Source organism: Piliocolobus tephrosceles, unplaced genomic scaffold (assembly GCF_002776525.5).
Source record: "Piliocolobus tephrosceles isolate RC106 unplaced genomic scaffold, ASM277652v3 unscaffolded_19, whole genome shotgun sequence".
Lineage (NCBI taxonomy): Eukaryota > Metazoa > Chordata > Mammalia > Primates > Cercopithecidae > Piliocolobus > Piliocolobus tephrosceles.
In genome coordinates, this window is record NW_022300975.1 from 3,090,278 (window position 1) to 3,107,489 (window position 17,212).

A 17,212-nucleotide genomic window follows, 5' to 3' on the forward strand; every position below is an offset into this window, starting at 1 on the left:
TGAGGTATATACCACCAGTATTCACATTTTATAGATGAGGAAACTGAGGGGCAGAGGTAAGTAACTTACCTAAGGTTATACAGCTAAGAAGTGCATGAGCTGAGTCTTAAACCCGGGTCTGACCCCTAAATGTGTGCTCTTAACTATTATACACCCTATGTACTCAGTGGGGTAATAGTGTATAATAGTTAAGAGGCTATTTAGGTTTGAGGAACAGTATGTGCTAAGGCATGGGGATGAGAGTGCATTTGCATAGTCATGGAATTGCAGTAAGGTCATTATGATTGGAGCTTAGAGTGGAAATGAGGGAGTACAGGAGGTGGGGCTGGAAAGGATCTTGAAGGACGTCGTTTGTATTCCATGCTAATGTACTTAGAATTTAGCCTGAAAAGGGTTGAGGGTGTTGTTAAAGTATCTTAGGCAAAGGAGTGCACATTTGCATTTAGAACAGTTATTTTGGGAACTGTAGAAAATACGTCAGGGCCAGGATGGAGAAACCTTGAGGATGGAGGCAGGGAGCTGGTTAGGAGGGTATGGCAGTAGTTCCAGGGAGAGGATGAGTGTCTAATTCATTCATTCAACAGACATTGGATTTAGGAACTGTTAATTAGGTTGAACCTACAAAGAATTCTCCATGGCTAAGGAGAGGGAGGAATCTAACATGATTCTTAGGTCCAGGTCTGGTTCACTGGTAGATGATAGAAAATGCTTTAACACAGTGATTTAGGCTGAGGGTAAGAAGTGGGGGTACATAAGTTTTTGGACATGCTGACTTTGAAGTAACTGTATTATATCCAAGTGGAAGTGCACAGCAGACAGTTGGCTGTCCAACATCTGCTGTTGAGAAGAAGGGCAGTGCATGATTAAGTTTTTTATTTAAAAGTTTGCAGGTGAAGGAAACCATGGGAGTCGGGGAAAATACTGGGGGGCAGAGGGTGCTGAATCGGAAGCCGTTAGGGACACTAACATTTAGTGTGAATCAAGGAATAGATTTCAACAAAGAAAACAAACTAGGATGGGGTGGACCAAGCAGGAGGAAATTAATAATCAGGAGATACCATGGAGGCCAAGAGAGAAGAGCAAGAAAGAAACCACTCACTGGCTCAAGAACTGTGGAAAAGTCAAGACAGAAAGTGAACCATGCATATTTGATTTTTCACAAGGGATTGGGGGTGACTTTGGCAAGACCTGTAGTAGTGAAGAAATAGGGGTGATGGGTGGAGGCCGGTAACAGATTTAAGGATTGAATTGGAAGTGAGGAAATGCTTATAGATTGTTAATTTGGGATGCTAGGGAAGAGAGAGACGAGTATGAGGGATTTTTTTTTTTTAAGTTGGCGAATATTCAAGCAATTTTTAAAGACACACACAAAACACCTTGTAAATGGAACAGGGGATGTGGGAGGCTGATAATCAACTAAGGGAAGTCCTTGAGGAGACTGATGGGTATGGAGCAGAAATGGAAACTGGCTCTCAGGTGATGGGATTCATTTCTGAAAAGGAAGCAAAAAAAAACAAAAAACATCGGTGTGGATAGTTGGGGTTGCAGGTAAGTTTATAGGCAAGGAGTATTGGAAGCTTCAGGATTCTCCTCTGAAAGATTCAGTTTGTATTAAATAGGGAGACAGGACTGTTGGAGAGTATGGGATAAAGGGCAAAAGGGAGTAATTTAAGAGTTGTTAAAAAGAAGAGAACATTTACACGAAACATGTAAAAGGATAGATTGAAGGCCTGGAGGAGCAGGGACTATGACATTCTTCTGTTTTTGCCTAGTAGCAACACAAATTTTCTTAGAAATCTGTAAGACCGATTACTCTTCTGCCCATCCATAAGGACGTTATCCATACAGAGAAGATAACACTTGTAACCTTGTATTATATAAAGTACTTATCATCGCCCATATGAGAATTGTAAGCTCCTAAAAGATAATAACTGTATTTTTTCATTGCTGTATGCCCACATCCTGTCACAATATTTCATCACAGGTAATTCTCGACAAATGTTGGTTGCATTTTTAAAATTTCTAACTTGAACTTGTGTGCTGTGACCACCATGGATTGAGTCTTCTCTGCCACTACAAAGCTGTTTTCTAGACTGTGATCTGCGATGATTTGGGCTGATAGTCTATATTCACCAGTACTTGTACAGTTCCAGTGAAGGTTTCAAGTCTAATACTTTTGGCATTTGATATAAAATTATTTTCCCATTTTATTTGCTAGTTTATCTATAACTCTGGCATTACTCTTGGTTACATTTGTCTACTTCTATCTGATTTAGACTGCTATAAGCATTATTTTGTTTATTCAGAGTTTTATTCATGTTAATTATCTGTGTTTCTTTATTTGCTCTCTACATTTTAAATAGTTTCTTCAGTTTGCTGTTTTATGAGAAGGCAGTAGGCAAAAGGAAGAAACCCCAAATCAGACAGTTTTACTGCTTAATAGTTTTGTAAGGCATCTTATTATAGAGATTGAAGTTGTAGTTAACAGCTAGAGTGATATTTTTGGCCTGCCCTTATTTATTAATTACTAGTGCAAAGGTTATTCAAATTATGGTTTATCCAGGTCAATTTTACTGTTATTTTTACTAATAGCATTTATTCTACTTAAATTGCTTCAGCTATAAAATGTTTTTATTATAACAAATAATGCAGTGCAATTATTGCTTTCTGTATTCCTTTGAAAATTCATTCTCTAAACATTTATGAAATTGTGGATTGTTCACCAACTACTTCTTACTTACTTAATTAAAGCCTTTGCAAAAAGTTTCGTAGGATGACTGAGTTCATTTGTACCTCTTTTTTTTAAGAATAATCTCTAAAAAGTCAAACCATGATTTATGCAACTATAAAATGAGAATGTGTCAAAGATTTTATTTTACTCATTAATTAACAAGCAAACCAGCAAGAAGGCAAAACCCTTTTAAAAGAAAATTGGAAAAACAGACACTTTTATAGGCAATCAAGAATGCCTAAGTGAATTTGCTAATAAATGCAAAATTGGTCAATATCCTCAGGGCAATAAAATGTAATCTTTTGGAGTCCTCTCTTCCACCTGGTGGAAATCAATTGCAGAACACGATTTATTTTTATCTCTAGGGACACCAATCCATTTGAATTACCTTCAGTTTTCTACAACATATGAAACTGTAAAACAGCCCAAAGTCAGTGAAAGGCGCAGGCTTCTGTAGAGTCAGGTAATTCCACAGGATCTGTTAGACATTGCCCAGCACTTCACTGAAAGAATACCCAGTAATCTTTGTATCCCTTTCAAAATCTTTACCATATTTTCTGATACTTTCCTGCCTTTGTAATTTGAACATCTTCACCCCCTTTTTCTTCTCTTGTATACTACGTTCTCTCTCCCTCAGTGTTTCTCTCTCAGGGGAAAGAATTCACAATTCCAAGTTTTAAAGAATGCAGCAGAAGTCCGGGTTTTGCCTTGGGCTTCCTAATATTTGGGTGGCTAGAAATGTAGAAAACTGGTAAGAGGTGAGCTGTGGATGCCCATAATGTAGGTTCAGACTGCAGTTTCCCAGAAATATAACCATTTGGACTAGTCAAAGAAGGTCCATATCATTACATTAAAATGCCAGATTATCTAGTTTTTATAGTATTGCCCTACATTTTTACAGCATAGTATTGATTAGAGAGCACTTGCCGCTATATTTTCCACGTTAATGCTCAACACAGTTCTGAGAAGTAGCCCAGTGTTTGTTTTTGATCCTCCTATTTAAGAGATCCTCCTATTTTAGAGGGTAAATCAAGGCATAGAAAAGTGAGTTGCTTAAGGCAGCATATTAAAAAGGGGTAGAAATAGAATTTTTACTCAGGTGTTTTGAACATTATCCAGTACATATTCCTCTATGCATCCTTGCATTCAATTCATGGGGTATTTATTGAATAAACATTGTGTTCTTACAATAGAAACATTCTGTGCCTCTGATTTTTATTCTAGTTTATGTAGAAGGAAATCTTAATTGTGAACTATTAACAAAGTTGATATTTTATTTGTATTTGTTAGTAATTTGTGTTTTGTTTTTGTTTTTATTTTGAGGGGAAGGCCAAGTAGCTACTTAGATAAAAGAATTGCTGAGTGGCTGAAGAATATGGAAGACAACTATAATTCCTACACATTCTTGTACGTTTTAGTTGAACAATGAGTGATTACGTTTATTTACCCAGTCCCTCTTCTATAAGGCAACAACTGGTAGTTTATCCTATTGAGAAGTATTGAAAGGATGCTTGTTAGAAGTAACTGCTTTTGGTTTCAACTTGTATCTTACTTAACTTTTTCACCGTTTTATGGTTTCTTGGAGGAAGAATACCTGTAATACACATTTGGAGATTGTTGTTCTGTAGTGTCAATGAAATGTAGGAGTGGGAAAATGTCATTCAAAACTCCCATACAAAATGTCTATTGCTGCCTATATTTTGCAATGGGAAAGTAGCCACAGATACTGGGTTTTTTTCCTCATTAGTATTTTAGGATTTTCCATCCTAGTGGAAAGATATGATTTGATTCATCCTATTTACTTTGTATATTATAGTATAGTAGAACCTGCCACTTTTTTGGGAAATGCAGCATAAGGGTAAAGATAAATTTCATATCAGTTCAGCAAGTTCTATTTAGCAATGTATTGAAGCTGAGACTGAATAAAATATTTGATTTTCTGTTCAAAATTTTACCTTGATAAGTACAATATTTTTCTACATATATCAGTAGGCAGTAATGATTACTTCAAAGCTTTGGAAGCCAGATACTACACCTGCATGTTCTAACATAGTTGCTGAATTTATTCCCAAGATGCATGTAATGTATACTTTGTATTATTGAGAATGAATAAAGAAAAGTCCTAATGATGCCTTCTAGCTGTGCAAGTTAATATTAAAATATAATTTGTTTCCGTGTTTCACCTAATAGGTCTTCTTCATTGCTATACTGTTTACTTAAGTGAACAATGGGAATGTTGCTGTTTATCTTAAGGATTTATAACTTAAGATCTTACAGTACAGACTTCTATAACTAATGAAATATTTTTCTTTTTCCTTTCCAGGATCAGCTCAGCTACTATTTAATAAAACAAAATCTGTAGAATTCACGTTCTGTAATGACACTGTCGTCATTCCATGCTTTGTTACTAATATGGAGGCACAAAACACTACTGAAGTATATGTAAAGTGGAAATTTAAAGGAAGAGATATTTACACGTTTGATGGAGCTCTAAACAAGTCCACTGTCTCCACTAACTTTAGTAGTGCAAAAATTGAAGTCTCACAGTTACTAAAAGGAGATGCCTCTTTGAAGATGGATAAGAGTGATGCTGTCTCACACACAGGAAACTACACTTGTGAAGTAACAGAATTAACCAGAGAAGGTGAAACGATCATTGAGCTAAAATATCGTGTTGGTAAGACTTCTATGAAAGTTCCTTTTTTTATTTGTCCTGGTACAACCTGATCCTCTTTCGAGAGGAGGCCAAATGGGGATAGGTACTCCTTTGAATCAAAAAGCAGGCTATTAATAATAAATGTTGATGTAATATTTAGCAGGTTTAAGGTTGTGATTTCTATCCTATTTGTTAGTCTACTCTTCACAGTAAAACACATTTACTGTTTAATTTGTATTACTTGTTAATTTGTATATTGTGTGGTTCTCAAACTTTTGGTCTAAGGACCATTCTATTTGGGTGATTGGTCCTGGGGTAATGTACTCTTCATTTCTGTTTGCCGCCGTCCAAATACTTTCTTTCCTGTGACTAATTTTAAAGTCTCTTTCCAATTATTTAGCCTTCTGGTATTTTTTTTTTTATTTAACCTTACACTTTGACCAAGGGTTGGCAAGTCCCAGCCATGCTTCCTCTGGAGAGAACAGAGGAGAATCAGGAGATTAAATCACATTATCATGGATGATTGCTTCAGATTTTCTGTGCTTAGCCTTACTTTGGTCTTCTCTTTCTCGGCCAAAATATGAGAGAGATAGGGATTCAAATTAATTTATTCAAATTCAGACTTGGTTATAGCACCATGATTCTGCCCTTTTTGTCACAAACTTGGGTTGGTGAGGTGTAGAAGGTAGTAAAATTAGCTGAATAGTCTCCTCTCTTTGCTCTTTCCTGCTGTGCTAGCTGAGTTCTTCAGCCCCATATGAGTCTGTTCTTTCTGTTTTGAAATCTCTATTTAAAATTACCTGTCATATTATCCATCATGGGTTAACCACATTCTGAGAACTTTAACTATGGATAGCTTGAGTTCTGTTCAGTTGGATCAACTATTTATCTAGCTTTTGTAAAATAATCTGCTACCAGATTAGGAATGGGGTGTTTGGTTTGATGAAATGTTTGGACATTGCTTAGGATTGAGAATCAGGAGGTCTGAGTTATAGCCCCTGTTCAGCAACTTACTGTTCACCTGTGTGATCTTGAGAAGGTACTTAACCGAGTCCAAGTGACCTCATGTCCAAGAGATTACAATAGATACTTGCTTTTATGTATTCTATAGTCTAATGAACATCAAATGAGATCCCATGTAAACATGTTTTTTTGTAAACCAAAGTGTGTTGTAAACGTTAGTTGTTTTCCTGGGATGTTTATTTTGTGAAGGAAGGTATCAAGTTGTTGAAGTTAGCCTGGAGCATTGTGAGAGGGATTTGTGTGCCGTGAGGAATGGGCAGGGAATGGCTCCGAGTAGGCAAGGAGAATTTGAAAGGTGTTTCTGCTAAGAAATCTCTCTTACCTTGTAGCTTTTACTAGTGATATTAATTTGGGCCAAGGAGCTTTTTTCGTTGTTGTTAAGTATACCTTTCAGGAAGGGTGTAATCAGTCAGTCATATGCACTGCGGCTAACTGGAGTTAGATCATCTAATACCTAGTTGAAATTTTTCTGAGGGAAGGTACAGTTTTGTGGAAATGAAAGAATAAGACATGGGGGAACAGTAACTTTGGGGGGTAATATAAGTCACTGAGAGGTAAACTGGAAAACTCAAGATACGAGATTTGAAAGGCCAGAAGATGAAATGAAGATGGAAGAGAAAGGAATGCCAGGATCTGAGAAGAAAGCAGTTTATTATTTTGCATGTGATTGAAAGATTGTTTTATCTTTCTTTGTTTTCCAAATATCCTATAAAAATAAGAACTAGACTTATTTTGGGGGCCACTAAAAGGAGAAAGTGTTGTTTTATTATAGAGAATGTAGAAAATTCTACCAGAGTTTGAGACATTTGGCTTTGCATCCATTTTAATTTTTTGAAATAATTATTGATTTATAGGATGATTCAAAGATAGAGAGGTTCCATGTGCCCTTCACCCAGTCCCCCCAGTGGTTTTCTCTTATGTGACAATAACACAATATGAAAATCAGGAAGTTCACAATGGTGCAGTGTGTGAATGGTTCTCTCTCATTTTATCACGTGTATATTTGCATATAACAATCAGGACATAGACCTGTCCATCGTCACAAACATCTGCCTCATGCTTTCATGCTTATTCTTACTAGTCATACCACCACCTCCCACTGTCCCTAATCTGGCAAGCACCAATTTGCCCTCCATATCTATAATTTTGTCATTTCAGCAATACTATATAAATGGAATGATACAGGATGTGACCTTTTGAGGACTTTTTCACTCAGCACAATGCCCTTGAGATCTATTCAAGTGATTGCATCTATCAGTAGTTTTTTTTTTTTTTCCTTTCTTTTTTTTGCTGAGTAGTAGTCCCTAGTATGAATATATCGCAGTTTGTTTAATCATTTACCTACAGTAGGACATTTTGGTTGTTTCCAAGTTTGGGCTGTTACAAATGAAACTGCTATGCACAATTGTGTACAGTTTCTTGTGTAGACACAGTTTTCATTTCTGTGGGATAAATGCTCAGAAGTATGGTTACTGGGCTGTATGGTAAGTATATGCTTAGTTTTTAAAGAAACTGCCAGACTTTTCCAGAGTGGCTATTTCATTTTACATTTCCATCAACAGTGTAAGAGTGATCTAGTTTCTCCACATCCTCAGCAGTATCTGGTACCATTACGTTGTAACCATTTTTAACTGAAAAAAACAACAAGCAAACAAACAAACAAAAAACAGTTAAAAACTTATCTGCACAAAAAGTTAAATGGGGCAGGACTCTTACTATGGAGAATTTTACCTGTTACGGACTTGAGGATTTAGGCATTAGAAACCATTTTTACTGTGTTGTGATTTTTGCAAATACAGGCATACATGAGAAACAGAATTTGCTCAACAGAGAAGTGAATTATACTTAATAGAACGCAGATAATAGTGACCGTTCTTTGTGCTTTTTTTATTTTTTGGAGGACTAGGACTGAATACATGGAAACACTATAAGATACAGGTTTATGTACCTCTGTGCCTATGTATAGTATAGTCCACTGGAAGGAGCACTGTACTTGAATTTACAAAGCTGTTTTCTAGATGTCACTGTTTTCTGGACTTCACTGTTTTCTAGACTTCACTGTTTTCTAGACTTCACTGTTTAATAGCTTAAAAAAAGTTAGATAAGAAACTCAACCTATCTGGCCCTCAAATTTTTCTTAGTACAATAAAGATGCCATCACCAGGGAAATGTTTGAGATATAAATAATATCTCTCTTACTTAACAAAATTTTACTAAGTGCCTACCGTGTGTCAGGTACCATGCTAGGCATCACAGATTCCGTGATGAGGAAGACATTGCTGATTTCAAGGAAGTAGTTGCAGTACAAATATGTAAAGTGACCTAACATTTATTTGCACATGTGCCACGTACTTTATGTAAGTCGTGTCCTGTTATGCTCTCAAGAACTCTAGGAGATAGATGGAGATCTTACCATTTAACAAACAGGGAAGCAAAAGAGATTCAAGGTTGTTCAAGGTCAGAGTAATAGCCAGGAATTACACCTAGATCTCTTTGGCATCAAAACCCAGTATTTTTACCACCATAGTATGTGGTTCATGTGACAACACTTTGTAAATAACTAAATACTAAATGCAAGTAATAGTAATCATAAAATTTGTCATTAATATTTCTACTCTATTAGCAATACAAAAACTTGAAAACTTAAAATTTATTTTTCTCTAAGCTATTAAGAGTTTTGTTTAGAAAGGTCAGTTCAAGTTCCACAGAGTTGCCAATTCCATTATTATCAACAAGACATACAGTCTGTTCATGATGAAGACATGAAGGCATTGCAAGATCTTTGTATTAGTTTTCTAGTGCTGCATAACAACTACAAATACAGCAGCTTGAAACAATACTCATTTTTTAGTTCACAGTTTTGTAGGTGGCAAGCCTGGTCATGGCATGACTGGGTTCTCTGATCAAGGTCTTGAAAGACTAAAATCAAGGTGTTGCCCAGGGCATACTTTCATTTGGAGTTTGGGGTCCTGTTCTAGGCTCACATAATTATGGCAGAATTCAATTCCTTGTGATTGTAAGACTGAGGTCCCTGTTTGTTTGCTAAATATCTGCCAGGGAATTCTAGCAGCTCCTAGAGATTGCCCTCATTGCTTGCCCCCTGGCCCCTTGCGTATTTAAAGCCAGCAAAGGAGAATCTTCCTTTTGTTGAATCCCTCTCACATACTGAGTTTATTTTGCCAGGAAGAACCCAGACCCTTTTAAGAGAACACTTGATTAGGTCAGCTCTCTCTCCCTCAAAAATAATCTCTCTTTCTTAAAGTCAGCTGATTCGGGATCTTAATTACGTCAGCAAACTCCCTTTTGCTAGGTGGTATAAGCACGGAAATGAAATCCAATACATTCATAGTCTCAGTCTCCCACACACAAGGGGAGGGAAGTATAAAAGATGCATGGCTAGGGCAGTGGTTTTGGGACCACCTTAGAATTCTGGGTTTGATTAAATAAATAATGGGACCGTAGCCTAGCAAGTCAACACATCAAAAAAAGCCATTACAATCCTGAAACATCAAGTAAAAATTTGGTTTGCATTTTAGTATTGTAAATGTTACTGTGGGGTGGGGGTGTGTGTGTGTAACCTGGTGTTCCCTGTGTTTGTGGAGGTTTGAAGGAGACACTTCGTTGATAGAAATGGTGTCTTCACTTTTTTAGGTTGTCTCATTTTTGTACAGTGGTACAAATGAGGTCCTGGGTTTTAATAACACTTAAGCTTGGAAGTAAAAATTAGACACTCGTTCGTAGACTACACCCTTGTAATATCACTTCTTTGCCTTTCCACTAGCAAGAAGTTCATTTTCGTGGAAGCCATTCTGCCTGTCCAGGAATTGGAGGAGAGTGATAGACGCAGTTGTCAGCCATAGCTTGGGTAGAATAAGGATGTGAATGTTCTTGGCTTTTCTTTATTAATCTTGTGATGGAAAAATATCTGACATTGTTTAGTCCATTTTAAGCCTAATTTATGTTCTTAGTGGCATAGAAATTCAGAGCTGAAAGAAGTATCATGTCTCATTCTCCCCTTGAGAAACAAGAGTTAACGTCATCTGACAATACTACCATAACAAATCAATAGATTAACAGGCATGCAAGTGTCTTTATATAAAACGTTGGTTTTTTTCTCCCAGCATCTCAATTGGTTCTTAAATATCTAATTCAGTGATCCTCAAATTTTTCCCACTGTAACAAATTAGAGAGAGGAGGAACACGTTCATCAGTGACCATAGCTCAAATCCAGCAGAAATGTGCAACAGTGATTTCAAACTGAGAGAATTATGGATGCTCTTCTCCATTGCTTGCCCTCCCCATCCCCTACACACACCAGGGAACAATTTAAAATCCTGGCACAATAGTGAGAAGGGAGAGTGACAAACTGATAAGTTTCAGTTAAGAATCACTTAGAGTGGGTGTGGCAGCCCACGCCTGTAATCCCAGCACTTTGGGAAGCTGAGGCAGGTGGATCACCTAAGGTCAGGAGTTTGAGACCAGCCTGGCCAACGTGATAAAACCCTGTCTCTACCAAAATTACAAAAATTAGCTTAACACAAGAAATATGTGGCTATCATTATGGAGTGAAAGGTTGGAAAATTCCTCACCTGTTGACCTGAGGGGTAGTGCATGGTAGAATTCGAAAGAAGTGTTGATTTCAGAGGAATGCCAGTGCTTGCTTAAGGCAGTATCAGAAGTACTCTTCCAACTGCACGGCCCCTTGTACAGGCAAACTCCGGACTACTTTCAGTCCATTTACTTGGCTTTATTGTTAGAGCAGAAATTTCACGGCTAAGATTATGGTCTTAGGGGTTTATAAGAGGCAATTAAACTTAATTTTTAAAAGTTCTCACAAATCTTATTTGAAGTCTTAATATCTTAATTTCCTTTATATAGGATATGTGGATATATTTTTATGATAAAAGTAGCATGTGACCCACTTAATAACAGCTTCGTTAATACCCTAAAGCCAGTCATGTTACTTTACATATAAACAGTCCTTCTGAAGCCTAATTGTGCCTGGATAATTGCAGAGTGAGTTTGAGAAAAGACCGACCGGGCACATCTCTCTCCATCTAAGCCACAGTGAGAAGAGAGTACCTAGTGGTGCATCTTCCTCGCTTAGGTTCCCTGAGTCTGTCTTTACAGGAATGCTTCATTGTTACTTGAAGGTACATTCTTGGGACTTTACATACACAGCACATGAACACCTACGAATTTTAGTTAACTGAGTAGTTGGTGAGTGCTAAGCTTTGTTTGAAGCCCTTTGCATGTACTTTATTAGTTTTGTTAGTAGTTACAACAGTCCTTCAAGATACAGGTACTGTGCTATACTGGTGTAACAGTTGAGGACACCGAAGAACAAAGAGGTGTCAAGTGGTGGTCATGGTTCCACAGAGTGTTAAGTCAGAGTTGGGTTCAAACCCTGGCAGTGTGGCCACAGAGCCTTGTTCTCAGCCACTGCACTGCACTACCTCCTTCCTTGAAACATAGGAAAAATGTGAGAAACGCTTAAGTGTAGTTTTTTTCATAAATAAAATTTACGTAAGTACGTTATATGTGTAATTTGTTTTACGTATATGTGTGTATACATAAAATATATGTGTGTATATAAATAAATATATGTAAAAATAAGGCCACAGTTTTAATTTTTTTCCATCTCCATAATAAAGCATGTATTATAGATCATTAGCAGGATTTAAAGTGTTATAGTAAATATTAATTGTGACTTTTGTTTTCTTTTTCCCCAGTTTCATGGTTTTCTCCAAATGAAAATATTCTCATTGTTATTTTCCCAATTTTTGCCATACTCCTGTTTTGGGGACAGTTTGGTATTAAAAGTAAGTATTATTTCTACTTTTCATTTATGCTTCAGTGATGATATAGTTATTTCTAGGAGACATTATCAGTGAAATATTTAAAGTTGTACTAGGAAAAGTGCTATTATGATAAATATGAGTATGTAATTTGAATACTGCTAGTCTCCTTGAAGTATATGTTGTCGCCCACGTTTTGCTGTAGTTCACTTTTAATTCCTAAGAAGGTGGTTTTCATTTGGTGTTTTTTTTTTTAATCTCTTAAGAATGGATAGTGGGAATATTAGTAACAACACCTGAAACTCATGTCACATTTTAATAGTCACAGAACATCTATACACACACTACGTTATTTGGTAAACAGGTGGTGACAGCCTGCATTAGTTTTGAGATAGGATGTTATACTTTGGAGCATTTAGATTCCCCTCTTTTTATTTTCCCAGTTTGAATTTCTCTGTGTACATGTGTTCACCCTTGGAAAAGTCCAGTGGAACCATGTTTTGTCATCCTCTCTGTGCAGTTCTGCAGCCTCTAAAGAAGCAGCCACCAGAGAGTTATGTTCTCTGATCTTGCTTTCCCATAACAGTAACATAACCAGACTTCTGAGGGCAGATCTTGATGCTGCACTAGATTTAGCTTCAACAATGTAGAATTGTCATTACTAGGCAGGTAGGTAATATGTATTATGGTTAATGTTTAATCAACCATATTTTCATATTTTGATAAAGAAAATTTACAAAATTAATGAAGTTCTGAGGTGACGGTCTAAACTTTTAAGCTTTTTAAATACAAGATTTATTCCTTCTTTCCATGTAGCATCCTGAAGACCAGTAAACATTTATATAGGCAAGGAATAAATACTGCTTATTTAAGTTATTCTGCAACCTTTAAACATACAAAAGCTAGCAAAATATTGCAGTGGATTGCCCAGTGGTATATTTTATGAATTTTACTTTTACTCAGCAGTTTAAGCTGTGTATATCTATGGTGATGTATAAACATGGAAGGGAGATGACTGAATGATTATATGTTTTAAGCACTTTTCTCAATGTATGGCATTCTGGAAATGCTCAGTGATTTCAGAAATGTTCTCAACTTTTGTCTGAAAGGGAAAAGACATTTAATAACTTTTATTTTCAAGATAGTATCTAGACTTCTTTTTGAAATTTTCCTAGAATTTCTTAGTTTTTTATATCAAGAAAAGGACTGGTATACCATTAAGACCTATTCTGACATCAGTGATATTAGGGAAAGCTTTTAACCATATTGGCAGAGCCAGGCTTTTTAAGTGCTAAGTCATATGACGTGGGCAGGGAAACAGCCTTTTTTAAAGATCATGAAATTATTTCACATAGTGCGATTTTTTGAGTTTGGCTTGATGGATGTTTGCTGATCCAGATGTTATCACTGGTGACATTATTTTTAGTGAAATACCAGGAGTGAGTGTGTGCACTGTTGGCTGTATTTTTACAAAATGAGCTTTACAATATTTTTTCTGACTTAAAAAAAATACATATCACTTTAGAACACCTCATACAAAGTAGGAAGTTACTGAAAAAAAAAAAAAAAAAAAAAAAAAAAACTCATCTGTAGTCCCCAAACCTAGAAATAAACTATTGGTGTATTCTAGTGAATTTCCTATTTCCCTTTCTGTCTTTTTCTATTCATTTTTGTTATTTTTTTAAAAAAGGTAACCATAAATGGACTCATACAGCTTATATGCTTGTACATTCTGATTTTCCCCCGTGTCTTCAGAACTCTTGTTATAGCTGCCTGTGTTCTACTTTTGTGAATGCACTATAATTTACTTAACTCTCATCTTGATGGATTTTAAGGATGTTTCCAATTTTTTTGATACTATGAAAATAACTCTGCTAAAGATATGAAGCCTGGAAATGGCAGAGATATTTTAAGACTCTATAGATACGTACTGCCAAAATGTTTTCCAGAAACGTTTGTATCAACTACTATTGCAGATGAGAATACCTGTCTTTCACCTCAGTTATAATTCTGGTATTATAACTCTAAAATCTCTGCTAATTCGATGGGTGAAAAAGCATCTTATTTTAATTGTAATTTTTGTGTTAGTAAGGTGGAATGTTCTTTTTTTATATTTTTTATACTAGTCATATTTTAAGGAACGTGCTTATAAACCTGAAGAAATATTTTGGTGGGAATTTTTTGTTTTGGCTCATCTTGAAACAGGTAGATGTGTGTGTATGTGCATGGAAGAGGTATGTCTATACATGATTCACTCAGCCTGCGCTCACGTTTAAAGGTGTTGATGATAATAGTAGCTAGCCATTTGTGGAGCTCTTGCTCTGCATGACAGGTTCTGTGCAAAGTACTCTATATGTGAAATGACATTTATTTCTCCCAGGAAGTCTATGGGCATAGGCACTGTTGTTATTCCCATTTTGTAGATAAGAAACAGGCACAGATAGATTAGGCAATTTGCCCGCAATCACCCAGCCGTTTCCTGGTAGTACTGGGATTTGAACTAGTACTGTGTACCACTGCACTGTACTGCTGCCTTCCCGTTTTGCATTTATTTTGAGGATTTTCTTTCCATGAAGGGTGAACCTGTATCTAAGCACATAATACTGAGTAGTTAAAACTTATTAGGAGAGCAGAATGTTGACCTAATGCGTTTACTTACTCTGCAGATACCTAGTGACGGGGTGCCTGCGGATTGCTGGGCACCGAGCTAGCTACATGCCTGAAATGTGGGTGTGACGTGCATATTGCCCTGGCTTTGTAGCACCCACATTTAAGTCATTGCAGCGAGGGAGACATGTATGTATGTGCATCCTGTGCTTTGTCACATCTTCGAGATAGTCATGGATCCAAATCTAACTTTTCTGTTAGTGCCTCCTGTTGATGGCCTGAGCATTCCACCAAATAGAAACAGAAAGCATCTCTATTTTCCACCTGCTTAGATGTGTGTTTTTTAGAATCCAATATGGTAAAGCCCCTAAAGCATTCATAATAACTCAGACCCATGACTCTTATTTTATAGATTTCTAGTTCTCTTTAGCTTTTCCTGATTACCATTTATGGTCTGTACTTGGCTACATCTGTACTCTCAGTGGTTTTTCCAGCTCTGCATGTGAGACTTTGTGGTCCAAGACAAAACCTGGACCTTTACCAGGCTAAACTTTCAGTAAAGACAGCAGGTTATGCCCTCATTTGCTCACTCTGAGGAGAAAGCATTTCTTTATACCAGAGCTGTATCTTGAATGATATCTCAGGATGCCATTGGTCCTACTGAGGAAGAAGCCCAAGAGACTCTTAAACTCCCAGAGCCCAGCCAGGACTTGGTGAGCCCTGGACCATGTTTCAAAGATAAAGGCCTCTCACAGGGAAATGTTCCTGAATACCTTCATCTTTAGCTTAGCTTTAACTTAGGAACTTTCATGCAGAATCTCTATGCTTAGCAAACAACTCTGAGATTGCTAGAATCAGACACCAAGCCTTAACTGATAGTATTGCATTTAACACGCTTTGTTTGTGTTCTGAAAACTACACCAACTCAGTTTGCCACTCTACTGACAATTAAGTTCCTGGCTGATTTTCAGGATTCTTCTTTCTCACTCTTTGATATCATTTTAAGTTCTGTCCACCTACAGCTCCAGTCCTGCAGGATTAAGGTCCAACTGTATGTAAAGAACTGGCTAACATTTTGAAATTCTTTGATATAGATCTGTCTGTTCTTTCTTTGCCTTTATAACTGTGTCTTCACACAAACAATACTTGCTTCACACAAAACTGCAAGACCATAAACATGACCATGTAAGCTGAAACTCTGCAAAACAATCTTCACGATGAATGGGAAAAACTATTATTGTATTTTTCCATGACCTTAAAATTTTTTTTGTTAAAACCTTAAAAACTCTGTTATTATCAATAACAATGACATTGAGAAATGAAAAATAGTAAAGCTAGTATTTAGTATGTGGTAAATTAAATCATTAGAAACATTGAGAATGAAAGTGTGATATCAAGAGTAGTTTGAACAACACTTGTGTGTTCTTCTTGTATAACTTTGGATACAGAGCAAGCATCTTCTCTATGGCTTGGTGAATTGTCATACCCCTTTCTAAGTTTGGTCAGTTTCTACCGTTTTATCCTTTGCACTCTCAATGTCATGAAAGAATTCCTTTAATGTTTTTGAATGTTTAAAGTTTATTTTATTGCCAGTGACTTCCTCTGGGACATCTTTATTCTTTTTGTTACATCCTCCTCACTTTCCTCTTTTATATCAGTAAGTCCACCTTCGCTGAGTTCTTCTGGCTTCATCTCTAGAGTTTCTTGCATTGCAGTAATGTCAACATTCCCACAATCAGCTATTTCTTCTCTTATTCCGTTTATGGTCTATTCAAATTTCACTTCCAGCATTTGTCAGTTTTTATTTCTTTACTCTTTCATGGTTCCTGCCTAGTTTCCTCTTTTGATTTCTCCATTATAAAATGTCACATGGGTTTATCACTGGGAAACAAGGAGGTAACAAAACTCCATACTTTGCTGTCTGTGCATGACCTAAATATCAGATGTACAGTGACTAGTCACCAACAGTCTTCAAAAGAAGTGACATGATTGACCACTGATCATGATGGGGCATCTGCTGTTTACATAGTTATTTTTGAACTGAAGAAATAGCGGTGAAGTTGTACTTCATGCAGTTACTCAGTTAATATATTGTGGTAATTGAAATTTGCACTATTTGTGAGGAATTTATTTCATTAAACCATGGTAACTGGAATTCCTATCAGAATAGTGCAAAGTGAGGACTGCTGTAATTGATTCCAAATTTAAAATAGTGTATTCTAGGCATCTTTAATTTTTTTTCAACTTTGCCCTCCCTACTCAAAATTATTCCACAGAGATTTTGGTTGTGGCTCAGATGTCTTTGAGTAGATGTTCCTGTAGAAATCATTGTTAGAAAATTCAAGGAAAAAAGTTCTCATTATACTACCTTGAGATCCTATTAAGTCCTTGAGTTTT

The 17,212-nt window shown here is 36.5% G+C and overlaps 1 protein-coding gene across 6 annotated transcripts in view; it reads left to right on the top strand.

The window, feature by feature from the left end:
• Positions 1 to 17,212, top strand: part of LOC111542956 (leukocyte surface antigen CD47) — a 45,471-nt gene that overhangs the window by 5,953 nt on the left and 22,306 nt on the right. For 4 of the 6 annotated variants that reach the window (XM_023212605.2, XM_023212615.2, XM_023212624.2 and 1 more), the window contains exons 2-3: positions 5,055 to 5,408; positions 12,143 to 12,232. In XM_023212605.2, coding sequence (XP_023068373.1) covers positions 5,055 to 5,408; positions 12,143 to 12,232 — 444 coding nt within the window. Of the gene's footprint in view, positions 1 to 4,054; positions 4,139 to 5,054; positions 5,409 to 12,142; positions 12,233 to 17,212 lie in introns of all 6 variants that reach the window. The other 2 variants (XM_023212638.3, XM_023212647.3) reach the window with 2 other exon arrangements.